The sequence below is a fragment of the Bombus pascuorum genome, chromosome 9, assembly GCF_905332965.1.
Source record: "Bombus pascuorum chromosome 9, iyBomPasc1.1, whole genome shotgun sequence".
NCBI classification, from domain to species: domain Eukaryota; kingdom Metazoa; phylum Arthropoda; class Insecta; order Hymenoptera; family Apidae; genus Bombus; species Bombus pascuorum.
The window spans coordinates 9440324-9465348 of NC_083496.1; the positions used below are offsets into that span (position 1 = coordinate 9440324).

Here is a 25025-nt window from a genome sequence, read left to right on the forward strand (position 1 = left end):
GAGGCTACCACTTTTTTTGGAATTCCTACTTCGAATAGTGACTTATGCTCAGGAACAGGCAAATAATTCTTTTAACTCGTTTCACATTGTTCTATAAACGAATAGAACAACCATTTAAAATTATCCCGAATGAAATGTCGAAACGTTCGGTATTTATTGCTCTTTTCTTTAACAAATCGATTATGCTAAACTAGTGAACGCGTGTAGAACAAATTTGAAACGTATTGGAGTGAAACTTATGTATCCGAACAAAGAACGCTTTGCTTCGTTTATTAACTGGAAATTATAAAATAATTAATCTTAATCCACATAATCGTAATTCATACCTCGTTAAATCAACGTTCGAAGGTTTAAAATTCCATTCGACAAATAAATCACGACATTACGAAAAAGGAATCTATTATGGCCAAGCACCTAACGGACATCCAGCTGACAGTCATAAATTTCAGCCAAAAAACTGACCGAAGAATCAATTTCGCCGACAAGAAGATGAATTCAGTAACCTATAATCTATACACCTAATCCGTATTACACTCACAGGCGTTATTTCCCTGGCGTACCTTTCACCGGCGATTCCTGGGTCCGTCCAGTTGATTGTTTTAGCTACAGGGGTGAGAATACATTATACATTAACGAACAAGCCGGCACGACCAAAAATAAGATTAACGACTCGCAGGTATTTACGACCGTGACTTGTCGGGATCGTTTAAACAAATGTTTGTTTCCTGGCTGAACGACTCCGCCTCGTCAGCCTTTCTTTGCAGGTCGTGCAAGGAGTTCCTTTGGATCTTTTAAGTGGCGGCGTACGCGCTCGTGGCACCGCACCAATCACCCCCAAATATACGCCCACTTTTGTCATCCCCATCGGTGCCGCATTCTATCCGACCGCATTGCCAAGAAGTTCATTTCTGCGGACGAAACAGCCGGCGAGCACGCATGTACTCGATCAACTAAATTACTTCCCAACGTTATCCATTCGATCGTTTGTACGCGATCGCATGTACCTAAACGCCAATTTTCTCGATATAACGCGCAGATTTACGATACACCGTTTACCTCCGTTTCCCTTGTTGCGAACAAATCAGGGAACGACGGTGAAGAAATAACGTGGAGGAAAACAGCCAACAGATTATAAATTTGACAATTTCTTCGCGTGCCGCTGCGGCATCTGATGAAACATGTTACACTTAACGCTGTTGTAGATAACGTTGCTGCGTCCAAAATCGTTTGAGGTTTCGAGACGCAAGCTGCGTCCAAGAGGAGGAAGTTCCAAACTTCTCCCTCCTGGACACGACTTATAGTTAAAAGTCTCGAAGAGTGTTGAACGCAATGAAGACATCTACAACAGTGCTAAGTATGACATTGTTAACCGTGATAACCCGAGCTTCAAAACTCTCAGATGAAAGATGGGAAGAAAGAAGAAAAACTAGGGTTAGCCAAAGATATAGAGGAGAAGGAGAAAGTCAGACGGAAACGAAAGGATACCGCGAAAAAGGACAAAAAGGGGAAGAAAGGGAAAATGTATGTAGGGACAGAGGGGGTGGAAGAAGAGGCAGGTAGAACAGAACGGTGGGCGCTGGCTCATACGCGCGCCATTCAGGAGAAATTTATGTACCAGAAGCATAAAGCCACTGCCGCGTCTTCCAGACCCTAGTGCATCGGAGACATCCAAACTACCGAATTCACAAATGTTCTTTTCTTCCCCATTCTCTCTGTCTTCCCCCTCTTTCGTCGAACTCATTCCTCTCTATACGCGTATTGTAGCTACAATTCAAACAGATGCTTCATTCCAGCGGATATAGTAATGTCGGATATAAGAAACGCGAATCTGATGGAGGTGGACGAGAAGAGAGAGAGTCGAGAGATAAAAGAAAAGTAACACTATTGCCTCTCAACGATCGTCGTCGGTCTATGAGAAATTCCTTACGGGACGTCTGTAAGCCATTATTCGATGCGTTTGTATTAAAGGGAGTCCCCAGTACACGTATAGTCGATGTCATTATGTTCCCTTGACGATCGAACACAAGCACATAGTATTGTTTAAATGAATGTCACTCGGTACATCCCGGAATGGTTCTAGGTGGAATGGTAAGACTTCGACGTTAAAAGGACAAAGATCCTACATATCCAAGCAATATTCCAGGATCTATTCTCTTTGGACGAATTTATATCAGACTGTTGAATACCGTGGAAACCGCGAGTTTCTTATCTCTGTCAAACGGCCAGAATCGATCAAAGTAAAGTAAAATAAAGGATTTTTATATGCACAGTTTGTTATATGGAATATTTGAATATTATACCAAAGGATTTATCTTTGTATTATAAAACTCAACAATCTTGTGTTATGAAATATTACGTTCTTACCTTCGGTCCAATGTTATAAACGAAGATACCGACAGGAAATACCAACACAACCACAATTTCTAATGAAATCAAGGTGGATTGTCAATATTTTGAACGTAATCCATACACAAACATATTTTATATACAATGCATCATACAAATTTTATGCTGCATATTATAAATTGAATTTTGCCTAAGTAAGTCTACTGACTTGTAATCCATTTTATCATCTAATTTTTAATTAAACCAGTTAATGGAATACCTGAATAGCAGAATAAGCCTTCAAGATGGAAGCAAAAAAAAGATGTTTAACTTCTAAGAGCTCAATATTTTAAACGTTTTGAACTTCCTAGAGTCATGGAAAAAAGATACGTATAAACAATACATCACACATAGTAGCGTAATTATGAAAAGAAAGTACTTGGCAAATTCTAGGTAATGATTTCACCTCTGTAATGATTTCGTAGAACGCAATATCCGTGAGCAGGTAAACATCAACCAGGCGGATTGGTTGCACGCGTATGCAACAGACCACGCACCCACATACGGCAGTAAGTACATAGTACCTGCGCGTAACGATGGCTCGCAAAATAAGAGAAACGGCGAAACACGATCGGGCAGGAAGATAAGGTTGGCTACTGCGAGATCTCCTTTACTCCGCGGGGTTCCCGGAAAGAGAGGGCCTCGAGATGGACACTCGCCATCTCATCTAGCAGAGATAGGCTGTGGCCCAGCTACCATATCTGATGAAACGCGATGGATGGGACAGCGTGACACTAAAGTACGAAACAAAAGTGTCCTCCGCGGCGTGCTCCGCTCTGCCCCACGGCATCTAAAACCCTATGTTTCGACCACCCCCTTCGGCACCCACACCTGGAACCACGCGATGACCGCGTTGGGACCCGACAAAAACTTTTACTATCTTTTCGTCAATTTGTTACCTACTTTCACGTTAGTCACCGAGTCAGCTGCCTCTATAACGTTTGCCTTTTTTATCCTTACACGTATAAAACTCGGAATCTTTCCCTCGTATGAATACATAGCGGTGTCATTTTATGTATTATCATGTTTCGTATAGTCAGACGTTCATACGATTATCTACGGATTTTTATGCAAATTTATACCTTTATGAGTACAACCAAAGAAATAGAAGTTAGACAGAGACGTTTGTTTTTTATTTATTAAAAGTTATAACGAGTATATTTTATATATTTTCGCATAAAATGACCAATTTTCCACATTTCTGTCCTTTACAATCGCTAAAAATTTCTAGATGATCTTGACAAGATTAATGTTCGCCTATGTTCAGGTAGAAATATACTTATATACAAAATTTAACAAAACGATTTAGATTCCTCATTTTATCCCAGTATTCTCTATCGGTCTGGTTAATTGAAGTTCTTGAAACAGTATCCAGAAGATATCCATGATTTTTCGTTCACGTAATAGAAGCTCGTGTTCAAACAAATCGATTCAATCAGTCGAAATTTCATGAATCATGCATCAACTAAAGTTTCGTTTAACTATATGTACTTCTACTCAGCTTTATTTCTTTACTAGCAGACGAAAATATTAGAACTTGATCTTCTCAATACATAAAACTATTTTACGATATCTCTTGTTCCTTCAGCCATCGTTCGATTTCTATAAATGTTCGACGACGATTGCGTATAGAGATTCGCGACAGTGCAGAGAAGAGCTATGTAAGGCGAACAAGTTCTATCAACGAATGACATGTTTATATGGTTTCCTCGGTGTCGATCGTCGTGGAACTTGGAGAGCAAAATCGTTGTAGCGCAGTGGGTCTCTCGACGTGACGCACGATCCCCTTACAGGCGCCAGCCTGCTAGAAGAAGAGGCGGACGAAGAAGACGAAGAAGAAGAGAAAGAAGGCGTTCCGACGAAACGGAGCGCGGTGTCGGAGCCAGATAAGATCTCCGAAACGGGGATCAGTAATATTTTACAAAGTCATCGAAGTTGCTCGCTAACTTCGGCATAAATTACAATCGCCGTCTCCTTCTCTCTTTCTTTCGCCCCGTCTTTGGCGTTCATCCCTTTCGCGAGGTTCCCTTCTACGGCTATGGGAAGATGGGAAATTGTACTCTTCGTTCTCTCATCCTTCCGCATCACGAGTGTTAAACAAACATTTACCATCGTTTAATAACATAGGACATCAGGTCCACGTCGTTGCAAGCCAATAGATCTGTTCAAAGAATACGCCAGAATCGAAAAATCGCGGGAATTAATAAACACGTGAATACTGGCTAAATAAATAAAGCTCTTTGGAGATTGAGCATGTTTATATGAACATAGTCGTGGTAAATTATGTATCCACTCGAGTGTCGAACGAGGAGGTGGTATAAAACGAGTAAATCTACGTATTGTTGATTTAACGTGGCTTGAACAATGTCATGCAAGTGTCGAATAGTTTCTTCTGATATATTAATTGAAGTTGTTAGATTTATTTTACCATTAACTGATAATCGTATTTTGTATAATGTGTACGAAATATATTATGACATTGATAAAAAACAAGAAAGTTATTATCAAGTTCCATTGAGAATGTCCTTCTGTCTTCCTGCTTTTACAGACGATGTAGAATGAAGAAAATTTGTTATGAAAATTTCAAAATACTTTCATATTTTTACGATTTCTTTCTCGATAATTCGAAGTGATTGCAATAAATTGAGTTATTTAATTCAGTAGATTAATTGCACAACGAAAGAATTACTCATTTGTCATGATTTTAAAATGCCATTAGTATAATCAAGTATGACCCTATTCTCGGTTAAAAGGACACCCATTTTAGCAATTAAAAAATATTAGGTGTCAAAAAATGTTCCGCAATTCAATATCAAAAAAGTTAAAGTTCCTGTCCGTCCTAGATTTGTAAATGGACAGCACGATGTTTGTATTCGGACAGATTTCGAAAGTTTGGGATAAAAGTTGCGCACAACCATAATTCCTCCACCATGAAATCGTGTGTTTGCCCGCGAGATTAGCGTCTACGACAAGGTACAATACCGCCGTTTATTACTTCCGACAGTGAACAAACCGATTACCATCGTCGAAGCCCGTTACTTAACATTTCGCTGAAAGAAAAAAAAAGAAAAAAAAAAAGAAGAAGAACGAAACGAAAGCCAAAAAGTCCGAGAAACACGAAGTCCGGACCATGACACGAATACATTCTTCACTACAAAGTTTGCCAGGGACTTGTTCATAAATCATATCTGAAAAAAATGTTTGCAGTGCTGTGCGACATGCGCTAGCAAAATATCACGTATGGCAGCAGTGAATGATGGTTTCGGTATGCCTGACAAATTAATTCGATGTCTTCGACGCGTAATTTTGAAGATTTTTAATGTTTCTTCGATTTTTATATGTTCGACGATCCCTCGGCTACGAGCAAATCGCATGGTGTAAAAACTTTATGAATTATTACAGCCTGTATTATTAATCAGACAAATCATCGCGCATGTTAAATCGTATATCTACATGAATTCCTCTGGAAGAAAGGTTCGCATCATAAATATTGACGGAGATTTCATTCTGAAGGTATCCACGTTACAAAGTTATTTACAAGGAAGATGCTAATTTTATCATAGATCATCCGTCAAGTGTGCTTCTTTAATTTATATGTATCGAAGAATGGAGTTTTTTAAATTAAATTATATTAAAGCAGTGGAACAAACTAATAAAAACTACGTTAGTTTAGCAACAGAATATTGGAAAGTAGTTGGTTATCCTAGAAGTTTCTTTCTTTTCATAAGGTGATAATAGAAGAACAACAATTTCTGTTTTATATTATTTTACTGAATTAGGTATGATCCAAATCATTCTATTTCTATTATTATGTTCGTGCATAATTCGATAAACTAATATAAAAGAAAAAACATTGTGCGTCTATTATTTCCTTATAAAACGAAAGTAACTTTTCGGACAACATAATAATTCCCCAAAGAAGAAAGAAAAAAGGAAGATTCGTGACTGATGTTATTCATACTATATTCATTCCCGTTTCTATGAATTATTTCAACCGATACAATTGATAATTATTATCTAAAATAATCCAATTAATTTGTGAATTATTGCAGGAGGAAAAATACGTCCAACACAGATTCATTTAAATAAATAAAATAGATAAATCATATTTTCCTGTAATACAGGAGCTTTGTGACAAAATACATGAAATCACGATTTCTCGAAACAAAGCAAAGTGGCTTATACCTCCGTGAAAACAACGAGGGTGGTTAGCCTGAATGTAACCGAGAAGTTAACACGATAGCGATCTGAATTTTGAAGATTTCCAAGGGTTGAAATACAGATATCACCCACGAAGACAACCTATCCATTTTCGAGTGGATTCCAACCTGAACTTAAGTCAGAAATTAATATTCTTCTTCAGCATGCAGAATTTGCCTACTGCGGTTGAACGGTCTTAGGGGAAAACCTCAGGTATTCTGGCTGAACTGCATGGAATGGTAAGAATGAAGGAATACTATACGATCCGATATCTATATATGTGTGTGTGTGCCTATCTGCCTTCTGATTTCCAACATTTACATCATTCCTTTTGTGCTAAAGAATGAGAAAATTTATCTCCGTCTATACACATTTTACTTTATTGTTAATCTATCGATCATACGATTCAATTCATTATCTATATATTTATTCCACTTTCAATGGTATTAATTCAATTAACATTAAATTGATTTTAAATGTACGATTGTTGTTAATTTTAATAACGAGCATTCTACCTTATATTTATTTCTCACTGTAATATTAAATGGCAACGTGCTGAATGAAAGATTCGCGTATATATAGCGAGTATCTACACTCACTTTATGAAATGCAAACGAAAAAAGAACTTTCGAAGCGATAAACATCGGCACGAGCGATGAAAACATTTCAATATTCTTCGCTGCTGACATACTGCAAGTAACACGTGTATAACCATGTCTATCATTTCATCTTTTAGTCATTTATCTCTCGTGCTGCATCTTTTCTCACGATAAATAAGCCTTATGAAACTCGTAATATACAAGACGAGCAGAGTTAAATGGATAAATGTAAAATATTAAATTTATCACAAATTCGATCAAAAAGTGGTTTGATTATGTAATTCTAATAAATTAGCACGACTACTTGTACTCGTATAACGAGTAAAATATTAGTAAATGTGTTTCCACTGTTAATGGAAGGAATCGCAACCCCCGTTCGAATTAATCAAACTACCTGACTATAACGAATATACAAGAATAATTCACAGGAAAGTTGCATGTATACTAATATTAATTATTAGTACCTCTATTATCGTTCTATTCTTCCACCCCACGTTTGAAACGTAATAAAAATAATAATAAATATAATAAAACCCTTCTGCAAAGGATGAGAGAAAAGAAAGTTTATACGACAAACAAATAACTATAATAAACGCTAACTGGAACTATAGATACAAAATCTAAATAAGTAATAATATCAACAAGCGATTGATTAGATTAGATGATAGAAGATTACAGGGATAGAAACAATGACGAAGGAAATGCAGTACATTAAATGCATGAATTATAGCATCGATCGTGTAAAAGAATAGCAGTGTCAACAATGACAAGTACGTACATACAACGTAAAACCTAAAAGCCAAGGCCGCGTTAGCCTAAAGCTAAACCATCGCGAAGCGAGCTTCCAGAAGGATCCTCGACAAGCATCCTCCATCCACCGATTCCTTGGCAAATTACACGCGTACGAAATTCAATCCAAAATTAAAATCGACTTTAAAGCGCATCTTTTACAATGTATATGGTGACTAGGGGTTATCGGCTTAAATTCATCGAGGACGGTGTCCGGAGTGAAAAAAATGAAAAGAAAAGAAAAGAAAGTAAAGGGGGAGAGAAAGGTAGAAAGCGTACAGCGTGTCGGCGAAGACGGTATCACGTTTCGTGTGAGCCGATATTTGTTACACGTTCTTATAGAAGATGAAGAAGCGGTCCGTCGTGCGGTCTGAAGGCGCAGAGGTGAGCGAGAATGGGTGCTGGCACGAGTTCGAGAGCACGAGCACGAGCACGAACACGAAAACAGGAGAAGAGAAGAGAAGAGAAGAGAAGAGAGGAGAGGAGAAGAGAAGAGAGGAGAGGAGAGGAGAGAAGAGAAGAAAGAAGAAGAAAAGAGAGAAAGAGAGAGCACAAGCACACGCGGCCACGAGCTCGCACGGGTATTTCAGGGCCCTATTAACGAGTGGCCCCCCGCGGCCGGCGCAACGGGCCCAATCAACCCAACTCCAATTCCTGGCCCTCGCTTCGACTTGTTTTATGTAATGCCCGCGACGCCAGAATCAATTAGTCGGGGCACCCTCCTATTTTGCGTATGCATGCACGCCTATATGCATAGCGGTCAATCCCGGCCAAAAAGGTTCCGAACTTATTTGCAACTGTCCGCTGTTGGTCCAGGGGACGTTGGTAGACGAGAAAAACCGGTTCGCTTGGAGTTAGACGGAAATTAAATGACTCGAAACAAACGGGAATAGCGGTGCCCTCCTGACTCGTCTCCAGCCGTGCGTATCCGATTGCTAACGCCGATTTTCACATGGAAATCTATTCACCGTTGATACCACTTTTCATTACATCTGTAAAACACTCAAGTCCACAATGAACGTCTCTATACAGTCATTCTCAATTCCAAAGGCAAGTAGTTCTTATATTTAGGAGAAATATCTTCAAAATTGTTTCATTCGATACTTTTGTTTGTATATGAACCCTCAACTGATATCGAGTGCTGTGTAACCATAATAGTTTGATCGATTAATTTTAGAGTATCCTAATCTGTATTCTGATAGTATGTACGAAATATAAAATAAAAATTGAGATGAAGTATTCTAAAACAAAGTGGCTTAACCCAAACTTTTTTTACATTATCTATTATCCATCGATTTAATCTTTAATCTAAATCTTTCAATATAAAGATACTGAAGAAGAAGTAACTTAACCTAGACATTCTTTACATTATCTATTACTCATCAGTACCAATTGAAGATATTATTTAATATATCAAACAATTTTTATTTCCTAGTATCTCTCGAAATTGTCCATAATCAAATTACAGATCTTTCGATATAAAGATACAATCTAAAAACCGTTACCTTAATACAAATAAGCAGAAAAACGAAGAAAAGATGTCACTGAATCACGTACGTATACGTATCCTGAAAATCAACAAACTTCAGTGAATGCCGCTAGATCACAGCACGACTGCGATACATACATCACACAGCGGCAACCAGCATGGGAGCGTACGATCGCACTTTGTTCAGCTACTAGGCAAACAATCGAGCTGAGCTATTCACGATCCAAAAAGCACCGCCGCACGTATCGAACGAAGTGCGTGCATACATCAAGCTTGTTTATATCTACGCTGGAGTCAGGACATGCAACAATACAGCAATTTGGCTTGGACCGATACCAGATCTCACGGAGGTGCCTTTCCCACCTTACCGTTACTAACACAGTCCATCGACAAACAAGCCTCCCTCATTCCCAATGCCACACCAGTGGTATAGAACCAATTTTTATTCAACGAACGCAGACATTTTTTTTACACCTAGTATATATATTTTAAATCAACTCCTAGTTTCATTTTCTATTTTTATTGAAAATGAATAGTTAATATTTAATAAGTGCAACATATAAGTTTTATTTTTCTAATTACATATTCGTCCACGGTGCTATCAATAACAATTTCTTTCTAACAATAACATTTAACTGTACAATAGAAGTATTTAACAGAGAATTATTTACATATTTTCAAGCTACAATAAATGCTTCATATTTTCATAGAATATACAACATGATAATTAAATCATCCTCTCTTATACAAAGCAACAAATATATGTTATCTATATGTGTCTAAATATTGTCTGCATCTATGTTATATATGTCTAATATACTATACCGAATGTGAGTAGCTGTATACATATTTATAAAAAAATAAATATGCATAAATATTAGCAGTCTAATCATCATTTATTAAATCATTATGAAAGGAACTCAAATATTAATTTGTCACGTGTCTCATTATTTGTACCTTATCGATCACCTTACTGTACTTTACTGGAAATAAAAATGGTTTCTATACCACTGGCATGCATCGATTTCACGGTGGCCCGTGCCACGTATCTCGGAACGTGTACACGCATACCTAAGTCGTACGAGACGCACCACGCGTATGGATACCGGCACCGTATCCTCTATTTCTGGAATTCGATGCGATCTTATCTCAGCTTCGAAGCCGCCACGACCCCCGCGAAGAGGATGTTTGATTTACTATGGAAGGTAAGAGAAAAAGAAACACAATAAAGCGACTTCAACGACCATCGACCATGCGTTTAACTGCGACGGTTTTAAAAACACGATTTGCAAATGAAAATCATTCTTCTAACTTTCTTTTAAAGAAACTTTAAGCTTCAAATTTCAAAATATTTAAAACAAGACACAATTTCTAGAGTAATACGTATCTTATTCTACTTTGATTCTGCTTATTCTGATGGTAATTGTATATTTTAATTATTACTATTTCAATAACGCAAGAAATATTTCAATTGCAAGATAACTTAATTATTCCATTTAATCACAAATATTTATTTATCTTTCAATTTTATGTATTTTACAGTTTGTATTCTATATTGCATAAAAAAATTATAGGTCATTAAAAAGAAATAAATTCTTTGACAAACTGAATCTATCTGAATTACTATAAATAAAGATATTGAGCAAAATCCTTTCAAAAACGTTTGAATCAAATTTCAAACATACTTAAAGGGTAAATTTGTAATTACAATTGCAATTATAAAAATCATATAACTATACTATATATTTTCCACTTATAATTAGTAAACTTATTGACAAGATCATTGCAGTTTGTAAATTTATTGGAAACGAAAAGTTAAGGTATGTGTGAAAAAGGTATGGAACATATATTTAATTACAAATTTCAATTGTTCATTAACAAAGACACTCACCTCTTTTAATGGAACTTTAAAGGGAAGAATTTTTGTACCACTGATCACTGTGCCATAGGGTTTATAGTCCAACCACCTAAGATAGAAAATAATAGTAATGAATAAAGATACAACACACTTAAATTATGTAAAATGCGAACACAAATACATTTATTTATTCATCTATTTAATATACATTTGTTATACATATATGTACATATATCATTGTACAACTATAAGCATAAACAGCTGATTTTAAACAAAAAGAAATAGCGCCGTGTGAGCACTTATTTGGATTCATTCTTGATAATTTTAGATAATAGAAGTTGAAATTATTTAACACTCAACAATAATGGCATTTGAAAAATTTTATTTAATATATACAATCGAAATAATGTATTTTAGTTTATATATTAATATCTATCTATCTATATATATATATATAATATATATTAATATTAGAAAAAGTACCGTCTATGAAATACCTTACAATAAAAAAAAAATGCGTTTCTCAACCGATAAGTTAACTGCCATACAAACCGCATCGAGTAAATGCATTTAGAAATATTAAAAATTTAGTATTAATTACGACTACGGAGCAGATAAACCTAAACACATTCGATAATCTTTTAATTCACAATTGGATTCCTACCGTTAATATCGCTTAGAATAGAAATATTAAAAACAATACAAGGAAAGTCAGCATAACATAACCTCTATGCAATGTGACCTCCGATTTAAATCGTTGAATAAATAGTTTTAAATGCCTCATTAAACTCAATGGGATTATAAAAAATAAAAAATAAATAATACTTGCCTCTCGGGTATAGATTTCATCATATTCTTTGCTTATTTAGATATTATAATGCGAAATTATAAGCATAACACGGAAACGCAATACCACCAACACAGTTTACACAGTACACACACGAAGTAGCTAGATGCAGTCGATAGTACTCGCGACGCAGAACGAACGAATGATCGATCTATCGATTTCTCGATTTTCGTGCGCGCAATGCCTCTACGTTGAAAAATTAATTTCATACAAAAAGTATTTATAAAGATTATTTCTCTTAAGCAAATTAAAAAGAATAAAATACTTACCGTTTGATTACTATATGCATAAAAATTATATAGATTAATATTTTTAAATAAATTTTTCAATAAATTTTTGTTTCAATCAAATTTTCAATTATATATAATAATGCGTTTAATTTATATGATATTAATGATAAATATTATAATGTGAAATTTAATTTTTTTGACTGCATTTTCTAAATATGACTGTGGACAAGCAAAACAGAAAAATATTTTTAGAAAAAAAGATTTTATTAGCTTGTTGGACATTGTACATCACCATCTTTTCTTGCTTTTAATTGTAATATTTTATCTAATACCTTTTTTTCCAACTCCAGAAGTGCAGGTGGTTTTTTATACTACAAAAAAGAGATGAACATAACAGTTATGTATAGGTTGCGGACTTTTATGCATTTGTAAAAAATTTAAAGGTGCAAAAATGTATAGAATAATATACAGAACTATATAAAATATACAAAGTACTCAATATTTAATAAATGAAACCACTATGAAATGAAATCACTATTTAGATCCTGCCCTTCGACTTATATTCACAAAAATATAATATTGCATAAAAGTCTGCAGCCTAGTTATGTAAATGTATTAAAAATACAGATACTTCTCATACCGTAATAATTAGCGTATTGTATTGATGCTTGAAGGATATTCTGTCTTGTTCTACTTTTAATCCAGCACGTTCTAAATCTGGAACTATTATCTTTTTAAAATATTTTTTGTTGGTTGTACGAACAGTTATTGTGTTATCATCTTCTGCTGTTACGCTATATACATTCTGTGGATATGGCAAATTCCTTATGCGCCATTCAAGTGCAGTCTTCGTAATTCTTCTTGTAATAAATGGCTATTATAAAGATATATATAGTAGTGATTATTATTCATTATATCTTTGAAAATTCAAACATGTATTCAGATTAAATAGGTAATCATGTATTGGATACATGATATAATCTTATACTGTGCAAAATAAACTTCACATACAGCACTTGAACTTTCCTGAATCCCATATACTTCAATATTATTTTGTCTAGGTTCAGGGTCTCCAATTTCTACTTTCCAACCTACATCTTGTCCAAGTTTTCCTTTCTCTTTCCATGCTCTCCGTACTAAAACATTTGTTTCTAAATGGTATTCTTCTACCATTTCCCTACCATCTTCCATTAAAAAATGGACTTTTCTTTTTCCTATATATAAAAGTATATAAAAACATTATATTTGACATAATTTTTTGAAGATGTAACATTGCTTTATGTAACCATATGTAATTATATACATCAAATTACATCTGACAACATTTGTTAAAATAACATTTAGCTGACAAAAGAAATAGCTGACAAAAGAAATAAAAATGTCAATAAAATCATATAATAGGCATATTCATATCTGTAATTTTGTAAAGCACATTTACATTTTACATTACATTTAAATGAAACTTACATATAATGTATAACACATTTTACATATAATAGATAATTCGGTTATAGAGAAAAGTTCGAGATTAATCCATGACATTGTCAATAACAAACAAATAATAAAAAATTTCAAGTGACGGTATGTATTGATTAAACATTTTGAAGGTTAGAACTGTACATTTAAAAATCTTTACATTTAAGCAATCTTTGAATAGTTCTTAAACAAAAAAGTTCAATACATAACGAAAGCTTTAAATATATGACATTAATATATTTTTAAATTATCTTACCATCTTGGATAATTGCAGTTTTCGTAGCACTTTCAATAAGTCTCAACCACTCCTCAGATGCCATTGGTAAATACTTCATCAGTCTCCTAGCAACTCTCTGTAATTACATATATTTCATGTTATGGTAGCTATTTATACTTTACTAATATTCAAAATACTACATTGAAAGAATCATTAAACGATTTAATTAGAAAGAAACATGTTTAAATATATAAATAATTTAAATATCATAATATATAAAATAAATTGTTAATATTTCTCATTAGCCATATTAATTATTTACAGTTTTTTGCAAAAGGAAATATATAGATACATACATTTAACTTACATACATACATTTGACTTACAATTAGTAAAAGTCCTTGGAAACTTTAGAGGAGAAGTATTTATATTCATCAGTTATTCTGGGACTATATTCTTCACAATACATTTACAATAAATTATACACTATAATTTTTATATGATGTTTAACTTTCTTGTTATATACTATGAAAATTATTCTTTTATTTACGTATTATATAACCATTCTAGTATGCTCTCTAGCATCACATGCAATGTATATAAACAGTAAATATTATAATTTTTTGCAAATATATTGCAGAGGTATATTCATAAGAGAAATATATTACAAAGAACCAAAGAAATAAAGTAGTATTAGGCAAAATTGTATTTTGCAAACTGATATATCAGACTATCCTGAATATTTTTGGTTTATAACACTGTAACTTCATATAAAATTTCAACTTTTGTTCATATTAAAAAACCTACGGTACTTTTGCATATAGAAATATGTTATGTAATATTTTTATTGTAAAAATTATTTTTGTTTATCAGCATTATAATTACATAGGTAATAGCTTTCACAGTTTTATTTTTATTTTTAAATTCTTAATTTTTCAAAAATAGCATGAAGATGGACAAGTATCATGCACATATTATATTAAAATGTATACAGTAATTTCCCCAAAGGTTTATTCAGCTTTATTTATACAATATAGAAATTTAATGACATAGGAGATCTTAAAATGACAATGTGATCAGATGGAATTGAGGTGTATAAATCTAGTTCGTTTGTACAATTCACGAACAGAGTAATTGTAAATTATTCTTTTTGCAGCAATTCTTAACAATGTGATCTCCACTCGCTAAATACAGTACGTAAAGGCAGCCTACACCCAATAATATAAATACAATTGTGTATGTAAATGTTAATAAAGACATGACTATTATAAATTGTCGGCATAAACAGTATTTCTTTTTCGTTTTTAATCTTATAACATATATCTCAATTATTACTCTGCATATATGTATTTATACATATACATGTATATACATAAATACATATGTTCGATATTTATATATGTATAATATTTATAGAAAATTATTCTAACTATATTAATATATATATACAAAGACAAATGTGAAATACCTAAACTTTATTCGTCCCTTACTTTATAAAAATATGTGTATTTGTTATGTTTTCGTTCATGTTTCAAACAATACTATTATTAATATTGTAGCAGTACAACACGTTGCGTTAAAAGTATCCACATAGTCACATTAATTACTAGATATCTCCTCACTTTATATTACAATTTATCGTTAATATTTCATTTGAACGGACTGAAATTTAACATTTTTGGAGCAGTTTACTGTACAGAACACTAAACAGTTCATAGAACAATATATATTATTCGATGCTTTAACACACATTTTTTATTATTTAAATTGTTCCTTTTATTTAATTTCCAATTTAATAAATGCAAGTTTAATTTTGCGTTCCTGATTTTTATCATTGCAAATTACAAACATGTTGTGCAACAAATGTTTATTTCCCTAGCATTGCATATTTGTGCAGATATATTTTATCTCTTCCCTATTGAGTTATGTATAACAAACTCAATGTAACTCCCTTTTTTATTTCTATCAAAATATGCAAATATTTATGAAGTTTGGCAAGTTTATATTTTAATAATTTTGAAAGTGATTTAATTTAACAGACACGAATTATATTGAATAATCACATTTCGATGTGATCGCAGATAGTTAACACCTACGTCAGTTATATATCAAATATATATCATATGTATATATATTTATAACTGAAACAACTGCATCGAAACGCATTAAATCCTCTTCATAAAAATGTAAGTATATGTAATATACTCACTATATGTATATGTAATATACTCACAGTGCGTAAAAAACATACATGTACATATACATGCATTTAGGATTAAAACACACTTGTGTTATAAAAATAACAAAAGAGAATTATAAGAAAATTATTTTAATTGGATTATTATTATAATGTTCCCTTGAATTTTAATAGAAAAAAAGTGACGCTTAAAAAATTTTATAATATGATTATTTTTTTTAATGAACTCATGATTGTAAATCAACTCATAATGATATCGTTGTTTAAAATAATAAATAAAAATTTTACATTAAAAAATATAACGCAGACTTTTATAAGTGTTGTCTACTTTTTTTCTATTTATATTGTTTATTGGTTTATTTATGCTATATAACTATATGTACAATCGACATTTCTTACGTTTGATGATTATTCTTTAGTCGTAAAGAAACGTGAGACTCAATGTGAGTTTCTGCAAAACTTGAAAATTTTTTCATTTATTTGAACATGTGTGAAATATATCAGTATTAAGCAATAAGTTTTCTACGCAAACTCGTCATTGTGGTATTTAAAATCGTAGGTGAGTTTTCGTCTCAGCACCGTCTTTATGTTCGTTTTGCAAAAGAGCAGCCGGTATATGAAGAAAATAAAGTTCCTCTTCCCAAACGTTTTAAAACGTGATTTCTTGATAATTTCATTCCTTATGTTCAGGATCAGGTTTTGTTTTTGGTTCCATTGTTGTAGGACGTGGATGGTGAGGATTCGTCTGGTTCCTTGGCACTAACAACACATTTCCATCGGCAGACTGTTGAAGACTGTATTCGTAAGGATGATATTGATTGCCATCAGGGTCACGTAAGGACTGCAAATTAAATGGTAAAGTTGTTTTTAATTTTAATATACGAATAATATTACATCTAATTATTAACTTATATTATTTACAAGCCGAATTTCCAATTTATTTGCAAAATAAATAACTAATAAAATATACTAACTTGAAATACATGACGATATAGTTGACTAAATTTATCTTTTACACGTTGTCTTTCAATAAGCATGAATTCTCGTTCACGAATAAGCCTCATCTTGCGGTCTCTCATCTCCTTTACTTCGTCAGCAAGGCTAATGATTTGATCTAGCTTACGCTTGCGACAGTTTTGAGCGGCAACTTTGTTCTTGCCCCGTCTTCTAATGTCACGTATCAAAGACAATTGTGCTTCACTGAGATCGTATTTACTAAGACGTTCGTTAAATTCGTCCATTGGTAGATTAATAATATCATTCACCGGAATAGGGACATTCAACGCCCTTGCTCTTTTCTCATCTCTAGTTAGGTGTTCCTCGCTATCACTTTTACGTACTACAAAAAACATTAACGAAGATTACAAATGTAATACTATTGAATTATAAATATTATATATTATTAAAGTATATTATAATGTTATTAATATTATTAATATTTTTAATAATATTTTTTAATTATTAAAATTAATAATATAGCATTATTACATTATAATATTATTAAAATATGCAACAATCATGTTGTCAGTTTGATCTATACAGTTCACCTTTTTTGTCACGAGAAACTGGACGTTGAAGAGATCCGGAACTTTCTGCAGGTAAATGGTACGTGTGATTATGATGAACGTGTTCTATAGCTGAACGTCCTGATGATGTAAAAAAGAAGCAATTATTATTATGCTTAATACCTGACACATCTCGCTTACTTAAATAATACGCTTGCTTACTTACTAATAAAAATAATAATATATTTTATTTAAAATATTTTATCGTCTTAGAGTTCTGTAAAGTAAAGCTAAGAAATATCTGTTTGATATGAATATTCAGAAGCTAAGAAATCAGTTTTACCTGATTGATGACGACTGAAATCTACACTACAACTATATTTTATTTCAGGTTGAGGCCCAGCTGCACCCTCGATCGGACCAGAATAGGCATTTCCTGGTGCCCCAGCACCGACTGTGTGCGATTCATATTCATATTTCATTGGAGTGGTAGGATGTGCTGTAGCTCCAAGAGGCGAACCTGCCATGTATGAGAAATAGATGTAAAATCCATTAAATCTTAATTACATACGATGCCACATTGTATCGATATTTTTTTTTTTTTATATATATAAACTAACCAGTTCCTTGTTCCTGGAAGTATCGTTTTGCAAACATCTGATGTTTTTTTTGAGCAACTGGAGGCATTGTACGCTCTGTTTGACATCTTGGTGAACCAGCATTCCTTCCAGAAACGGAATAGTTACAGTCGTATGACATGCGGTATTTGCTAATAACAAAATGACTAATATAATTACATAAACATTATTAATATTATGATTTACAATTTACGTCATTTACTTTCATTTATCGACAAAATTATATAGTCTTAGAAAAACTGTAACTTGCGACAGTCGTATCTTACATGACTAATTATTAATTATTGTAATTTGTAAAATTATATTGCAAAACTTTATTTGTTTAATTACCATCTTGTTTTTATTATGTAAGAGCATTTAATAAAATTTTCAGTAATAACGTTAATTCGAACAAGAAGCGAGATTGCAATACAAAATATAGGAATTACTTATCAATTTGTCCGATTGGTAAATAACATTCTATTGAAATTGTTTCATTATTTCAATATAATTTAATCACCTAGCATAATCCATAGTATAATGAGAATCAGCCTGTGTATGGCTAGAATTAGATCCTGTTTCCATCCACTCGCCATCCGAAAGGGATGGTACACGTTCGCTGCCCATGCTGCTGACAGCACTATCACTGGATGCATCCATCCTTTCGTCTGTTACACCCGGAAGTGTCGTAACTCCTGTCGCCGAAGAGGTCGTACCACCAGCTGTCTGAACTCCTGACAAGGCTGCTGCTCCCGTTGGACCAGAAGCGTTGTTATTACCATTATCTAGCATGCGCATGGTATACATGCCTGTAACATTTAATTTTAATAACAATATGTTCTCATTATATATTACATTAATGTAATTTAAGTTATAATATAAATCATATAACTATAATTAAATTCATCTAATAAAAGGATTTTTTGTAGAATCAAAGAGAGAGAGAGAATTAAGGCAAAAATATAAATACGGACAAATATGAAAATAAAGGCTACTTTATGAAATGATATATGTATATGATAACGTGAAAAGGAAATTTTTCGAAATGATCGATTTTGCATTTCCTTATTTACTTGACTTACAATTTTGCTTATCAGTGAACCTTATAAATACATTAGTAATGTGAAAAAGTGTACTATATACATACATTGCATTTGAAATTTTAGCACAAATAAAAGAGTTAATTCTTTTAATTAAAGCGGTTTAATATTACGACATTTTCAGTAAAGGGATAATTTTAAGCGTCATCCACAACAATTAAGTTATACTTGAGAATTATTAAGTTTGTCTTAAAATATCCAGTAAAATATGTGTTGTATTAAGCAAGCACTATTAATATACATGAAATGATGGAGTATTAAATTTGTAATAGTACATTTTTATAAGTTACACATTGTGTGTAATTATTTTTGTAGCAATAATATTTATTTTTACTAAAGTTGTCAAGTTATGGTGCAAGTGAAACAGTTGTGTGTAATAAGAAATATTCACATGATTTTATTAAATAATTACTTGAGAAACAGTGCATGTATATATTTCATTTAACGAACAGTGTGAAAATACACATGCCGTAAGAAGAGGAAGGCTCAAGCTCAAGGTCTATTGGTCGCGTGGATTACTTCTTGATCAACCATGCCTATTAATGTGCGCTATATCTTCAAGATAAAATCAAGAGATCGTGAAAAATTATACGATAAATGAAAGAAATACGTTATGTATAAGAATATGTTTATTTCACATGTTATCGACTCTACTTGCCCTAGTTTAATTTAGAATGAACTTATCGAAACATATTCTACATATTTATTCGACGAATCAAAATTATTACCAATACTAGATATATGTATGAATCAATAATTTAAACATAAGATAACTGGTGAATTTTATCAAATATACATACGTATATAGATATACAAAATAAACACAACTTGGCAAGTTTATCGAAGAATAACATATTGCGAAAAAGATAAAAATTAAAAAGAGAAGTCAATATCGCCTGTAGAATCCATGCCGGATATATGACAAGAAATTAACGCAGGAACGTTGCATTCAAAGAGATTAAGATGCGCTGGTACAGTGATACCGCGTTTCTTAGAAACATTCAGCACATTCAGCTGCAACAGAATCGTACGTGACTAAGATCAAGTTTCATTCGCTCTTATCAACTAATTTTGCGAAAAGAAATATAATGCTTTATTACCATTTCTTTTTTTTTACTCCTCATTATACTAACGATTATATACGTATCTCAGATAAGAGCTACGATATATTTTTAAATTGTTGATTTTTTCAATACATTGTCCTTATTGATGCAAGTTTCTCAAGTAAGTTTGTTTGCCTCAAGAAAAAGTATGTAAATTATACCGCGAGGAATAATAATGATTTCACATTACCAAGGAATAGATGAAATGTCTGTGTGATTTAACGTTTGATTAGTCGTACGTTCGCTGCATAATATATGTATATTATTATATATTTAACTGCTATACGTACTATATACGTACATTTCATTTGAAATTTTAGCACAAATAAAAGAATTAACGCTTTCAATTAAAACGATTTTATATTACATTTTCAGTAAACGGATAATTTTGAGCACAACAATTAAATTATATTTAAAAATTATTAAGTCTGTCTTAAAATATTCATTGAAACATGTGTTGTATTAAGCGAACACTATTAACATACATGAAATGATATATATATGTGTAGTATGACTTAATGGTTCAAGCTAGGCTTGTTATACTCATTTGAATTTTATTTATCATTTTTCATTTAATGCGCTGAACTATATTCAATAACAGACTATTATATATAGCGATGTAAGCATGAAAAAATACGAAGTGTAAGAAGAAAAAAATATAGTAAGAATGCACAGAGTAAATCGTTAAATTGTTGTGACTCAGCACTTTCGATCTCAGCGATAAGCTATCAGACTAACGAATTCACTTTTCAATGGAATCTATAAATGAGAAACGTATTATGATATAACATCATTTTTATTCAAGAAGCGCGTAATTTCAGTCTTTAAGTACCGCTTAAGTGCTTAAGTCGAACGCTATTCGAGTTCAATAGATTCAATGCTGGTCACAGAGTTAATCCAGAGTACATGTAGGTCGATGGCATATCAAACACGTGATATACTCTGCACATTGTGAACTATGTATATACCTAACTATATATACGAATTCCAAAGCTCGCGCATATTACGTTTCTCTCTTCCTTCTTACGACAAAATCAAGCAGTCGAATATTATTTATAACTTCTTACATTTTCTATCGTAAATCGACATGAATAAACATAGTATAATCGGGATGTCAAAAATGCAAACAATGGCAATTTGTATAGTTCATCTTTAACGAGACAAGGTTTACAACGAAGTAAGAAACTAGCGCGTGAAATATGAAAACACGATATTATTTTGCCGATCACTGATAAGTCGAGCACGAGTCGACGTCAAATGCATACGTTTAAATATTACTCATTCTCGGGAAAAAAAAAATTACCTACGTGGTATATATACGATAACTCCCATAGTCGCCATTTAAGCTCTAGAAGAGCTTAATCCAAAAATCAATGTTTTCGATCGATACGCTTTAACATCAGGAGAATAACCTGACTATATATCCTTCTCTTCGATTGATCGGTCGTTTCGCTTTAAACGTATCTACGTATAAACCGGTACTATATCTCGAGAATTTTCAAGGTACAGTAAACGGTACAATACGTGTAGGAGTACATGTTCGAGAACGTCGCCGGCGTAAATGTGTTTTCTCGTAGTAACCAGCTCTTTAGCACCTTTACTTTACCAGATGTTCCTTTCTCTCTTTCACAACAATCTTCCGCGGCATATTGAATCTACCTCCTGCTGGTGCATATTAATCGCGCTGAGATAAACACAAATATATCTACACTGTGTCCCCCTTTCTTTACACGCAATTCAACAATGGCTCGGTGCTAAGGACAAAGATACAGTTATCAACTCAAGTTTAGATTCTTGCGATTAAGAATCCGTTTGTTCGTCGATACGATCCACTATGTTTCAATCGATAATCACTTCTGTCGTTCAACAATATCGAATTCGATATTGTACACTATATCGACACATTTTAATGAATTAAAATAAGTGAACACTTAATGAATCACAAACTGTCACACAACCGCATGATTATACAAAATTTTTATATGAGTCAGTAAAAAAAAATGTATTATAGATTCACGGAATCATAGTTCATCGTTGATGAGATGCACACAAACGGGAATCTATCATGGCCAATGATTTCTCCTCGGAGAACACATTATGCTCGTCTAGACTCGTACGATTACCGCGACATCACGAGATATGTTAGATAGGCATTCGATCGCGAACGCAGCGTAAACATAACTACAGTATTTTAGTTGGTGGCGCGTAGCCGAGAGGCTGACCCGGCGCGGGGCGTCACCACTCGCTTCAAGAGGCTGGTGACTAGCGTCACTTTTCACTTCGGCATTGGACGGACACCGACGACGGTGGGAGCGACGTCGTACAGCTACGTCGCGTGTCCACCGATTCGTCATATAGTCAACTTCGCGTACCCTTGGATAATTCGTTCATCGATCAGTAACTTAGCGTATTTCACGTTAATCTGTTAAGTCATCTAGCTACACGCTTTAAAAATACTATGTCAAGGAACGATAGCAATTGTCATGTATATAACACTATTGTAATCTATTTACTTATCATAAAAACAAAGCGATAGTTCTACTACATTTTTACATTACTATCACGAAAATATTTCGTTATTTATCTTAGAAACTTTTTATGTGTTTATTATAATATATGAAACATTTTGAAGTTTCACTGCTACTGTCAGGATCGTATTGGTTTAAGGAACCGATCTGAAAATGTATACAGATGTTACAAGATAATTACTGTAAATAAAAAATTAGTACACGATACGAACAACAATCTTAACCATATAATAACAAGCGATAAAAAAGGTCCTGCTGAGGTCATCGAAGCTTATTAATATAATAAATAATTTGAGTTTAGATACTTTGTTTGTCTCTGTAAAACATAACTTTCGCTAAACATGCTGTAGCTTTTGTGTATATTTTCAGATTTGTTTCAAAGTTTATCAATACGACTACTATGATAGTCGAGTTTCATTCGGTACTGACAAAATTTCAAAATGTTCCGTATAACACACGTATTTATATAATATATTTATATCGTACATGGCAAGATATATTTATAAGGAAAAACAGTTGCATTTCCTCTCGTGCGTATCAGTAACATTGAGATGTAATTTAATTACAAATATCTCATATTTCTTTTTTTCATGTTCCATTGCTATCAAAGAAATAGTAAAGAACTGACCTTGCTAAAAACAAGTTCGTTTTAGCGCGGTCTCAAACATGTTTTATCGTTTATACCGCTTCGCTATGATTGGACTTTAGAGTCCTTTCTGATAAACCCTTGTATTCTAAAAAAATGGGAAACTTCCTTGTGATACGTTACGTGCCACTCTCTGTCCAGTAAAACGAATAGAATCGTTTCTAGGTATGGCATACAAATTTAATTGAGAAATCAAGTTTTTATTGATATTAACGTTATATTTTTACTATACGAAGTGAGATAACAAGTAGCCGAGAAAGACAGAAATTGATTGAGAATATCGTACGATATGTTACTGTAGGATATAATCTTGAGTGCGATCAAAGCTGATAAACAAATAACAACGTTTTAAGATGAGAATTAATGATACGTCTTACATGTTATGAAATTTAACAAAACGCTGATTTCAGTAGAACGATGAACATAATTAGAAGAAATAAAAAAGTTGTTTATCATATGCATGGACTTTTCATGTTACTACGTTACTTCTAATTTTATCAGTGACATAATAGACTGTCTTGAAAGCGGTTGTATCTTCTCATGTGATATAAAATTTTCCAGACTAAAAGTCACGTTTCTTTTTATTAGTAAAAATGACATTCTTTCGCTTCTCTCTTCATAATTAAATGCGCGCGAGAAAACATAATATTACTGATAATGTCTTGGAGATATTAGTAGCAACATAAAAGAAACACGAAAAATTGAAGTTGCAGTAAATATTGCTGCTTAATTGACGTATGCGCAAATGCAATTCCAGTATCTATATAATGGCGCGATTTTACGACATACGGTTACTCATTAATTTTGATAAATAAACGGAACGAATTGTATTCCGAGTATAGCGATTTGCATATCAAATTGAAAATTGAAGAAAGAAGAAACGTATTGGTAAGTAACACCAGTAATAACATTAACAAAGAAAGAACTTAAATATAACTTTTAATTCATTTCAACTAATATTTATTTTATATATTAAACAGCAAATTGAGCTATTTGCAACATTAGAATCCAACGACGTCAGTAACAAAATTAAACAAATTTAAAAAAAGAATTTGGTTTTAACATTTAATGTGACACCATCGATTTATACGATTTATTTCAATAAAATTTTCCGCAATTCCATGGAAATGGTCATCAATCAGCGCAATTAACGTACGTCTTGCCCACATATAGTGCAAATGTTCGTCTATCGTAATCACGCGATATAACAGTGTAAGGAAACGTAACTACATAAGTATG

General features: G+C 32.9%; 3 protein-coding genes across 7 annotated transcripts in view; all 3 read right to left on the reverse strand.

Annotated features, from left to right (window-relative positions):
* The window catches only part of LOC132910680 (RNA/RNP complex-1-interacting phosphatase), a 44489-nt gene extending 31889 nt beyond the window's left edge, over positions 1-12600 (reverse strand). The window contains exons 1-2 of the mRNA XM_060966547.1: positions 12150-12600; positions 11354-11429 (exon numbers count right to left, since the gene is read on the reverse strand). Coding sequence (XP_060822530.1) covers positions 11354-11429; positions 12150-12172 — 99 coding nt within the window. The 5' untranslated portion in view covers positions 12173-12600. The remainder of the gene's footprint in view (positions 1-11353; positions 11430-12149) is intronic.
* Positions 12601-12642: 42 nt separating this feature from the next.
* On the reverse strand, positions 12643-14276 carry LOC132910698 (protein DPCD). Its single transcript, XM_060966595.1, has 4 exons — positions 14130-14276; positions 13409-13611; positions 13038-13271; positions 12643-12768 (listed from the first exon to the last, which is right to left on the reverse strand). Exons 1-4 carry the CDS (start codon positions 14206-14208, stop codon positions 12664-12666), a joined length of 621 nt encoding a protein of 206 aa, XP_060822578.1. The 5' UTR covers positions 14209-14276; the 3' UTR covers positions 12643-12663.
* Positions 14277-15079: 803 nt separating this feature from the next.
* LOC132910659 (segmentation protein cap'n'collar) overlaps positions 15080-25025 on the reverse strand; it is a 116328-nt gene continuing 106382 nt past the window's right edge. For all 5 annotated transcript variants that reach the window (XM_060966489.1, XM_060966488.1, XM_060966490.1 and 2 more), the window contains exons 8-13: positions 18930-19218; positions 18413-18561; positions 18136-18312; positions 17835-17933; positions 17262-17626; positions 15080-17128 (exon numbers count right to left, since the gene is read on the reverse strand). In XM_060966489.1, the coding sequence (XP_060822472.1) occupies positions 16961-17128; positions 17262-17626; positions 17835-17933; positions 18136-18312; positions 18413-18561; positions 18930-19218 (1247 nt within the window). In that variant the 3' untranslated portion in view covers positions 15080-16960. The remainder of the gene's footprint in view (positions 17129-17261; positions 17627-17834; positions 17934-18135; positions 18313-18412; positions 18562-18929; positions 19219-25025) is intronic.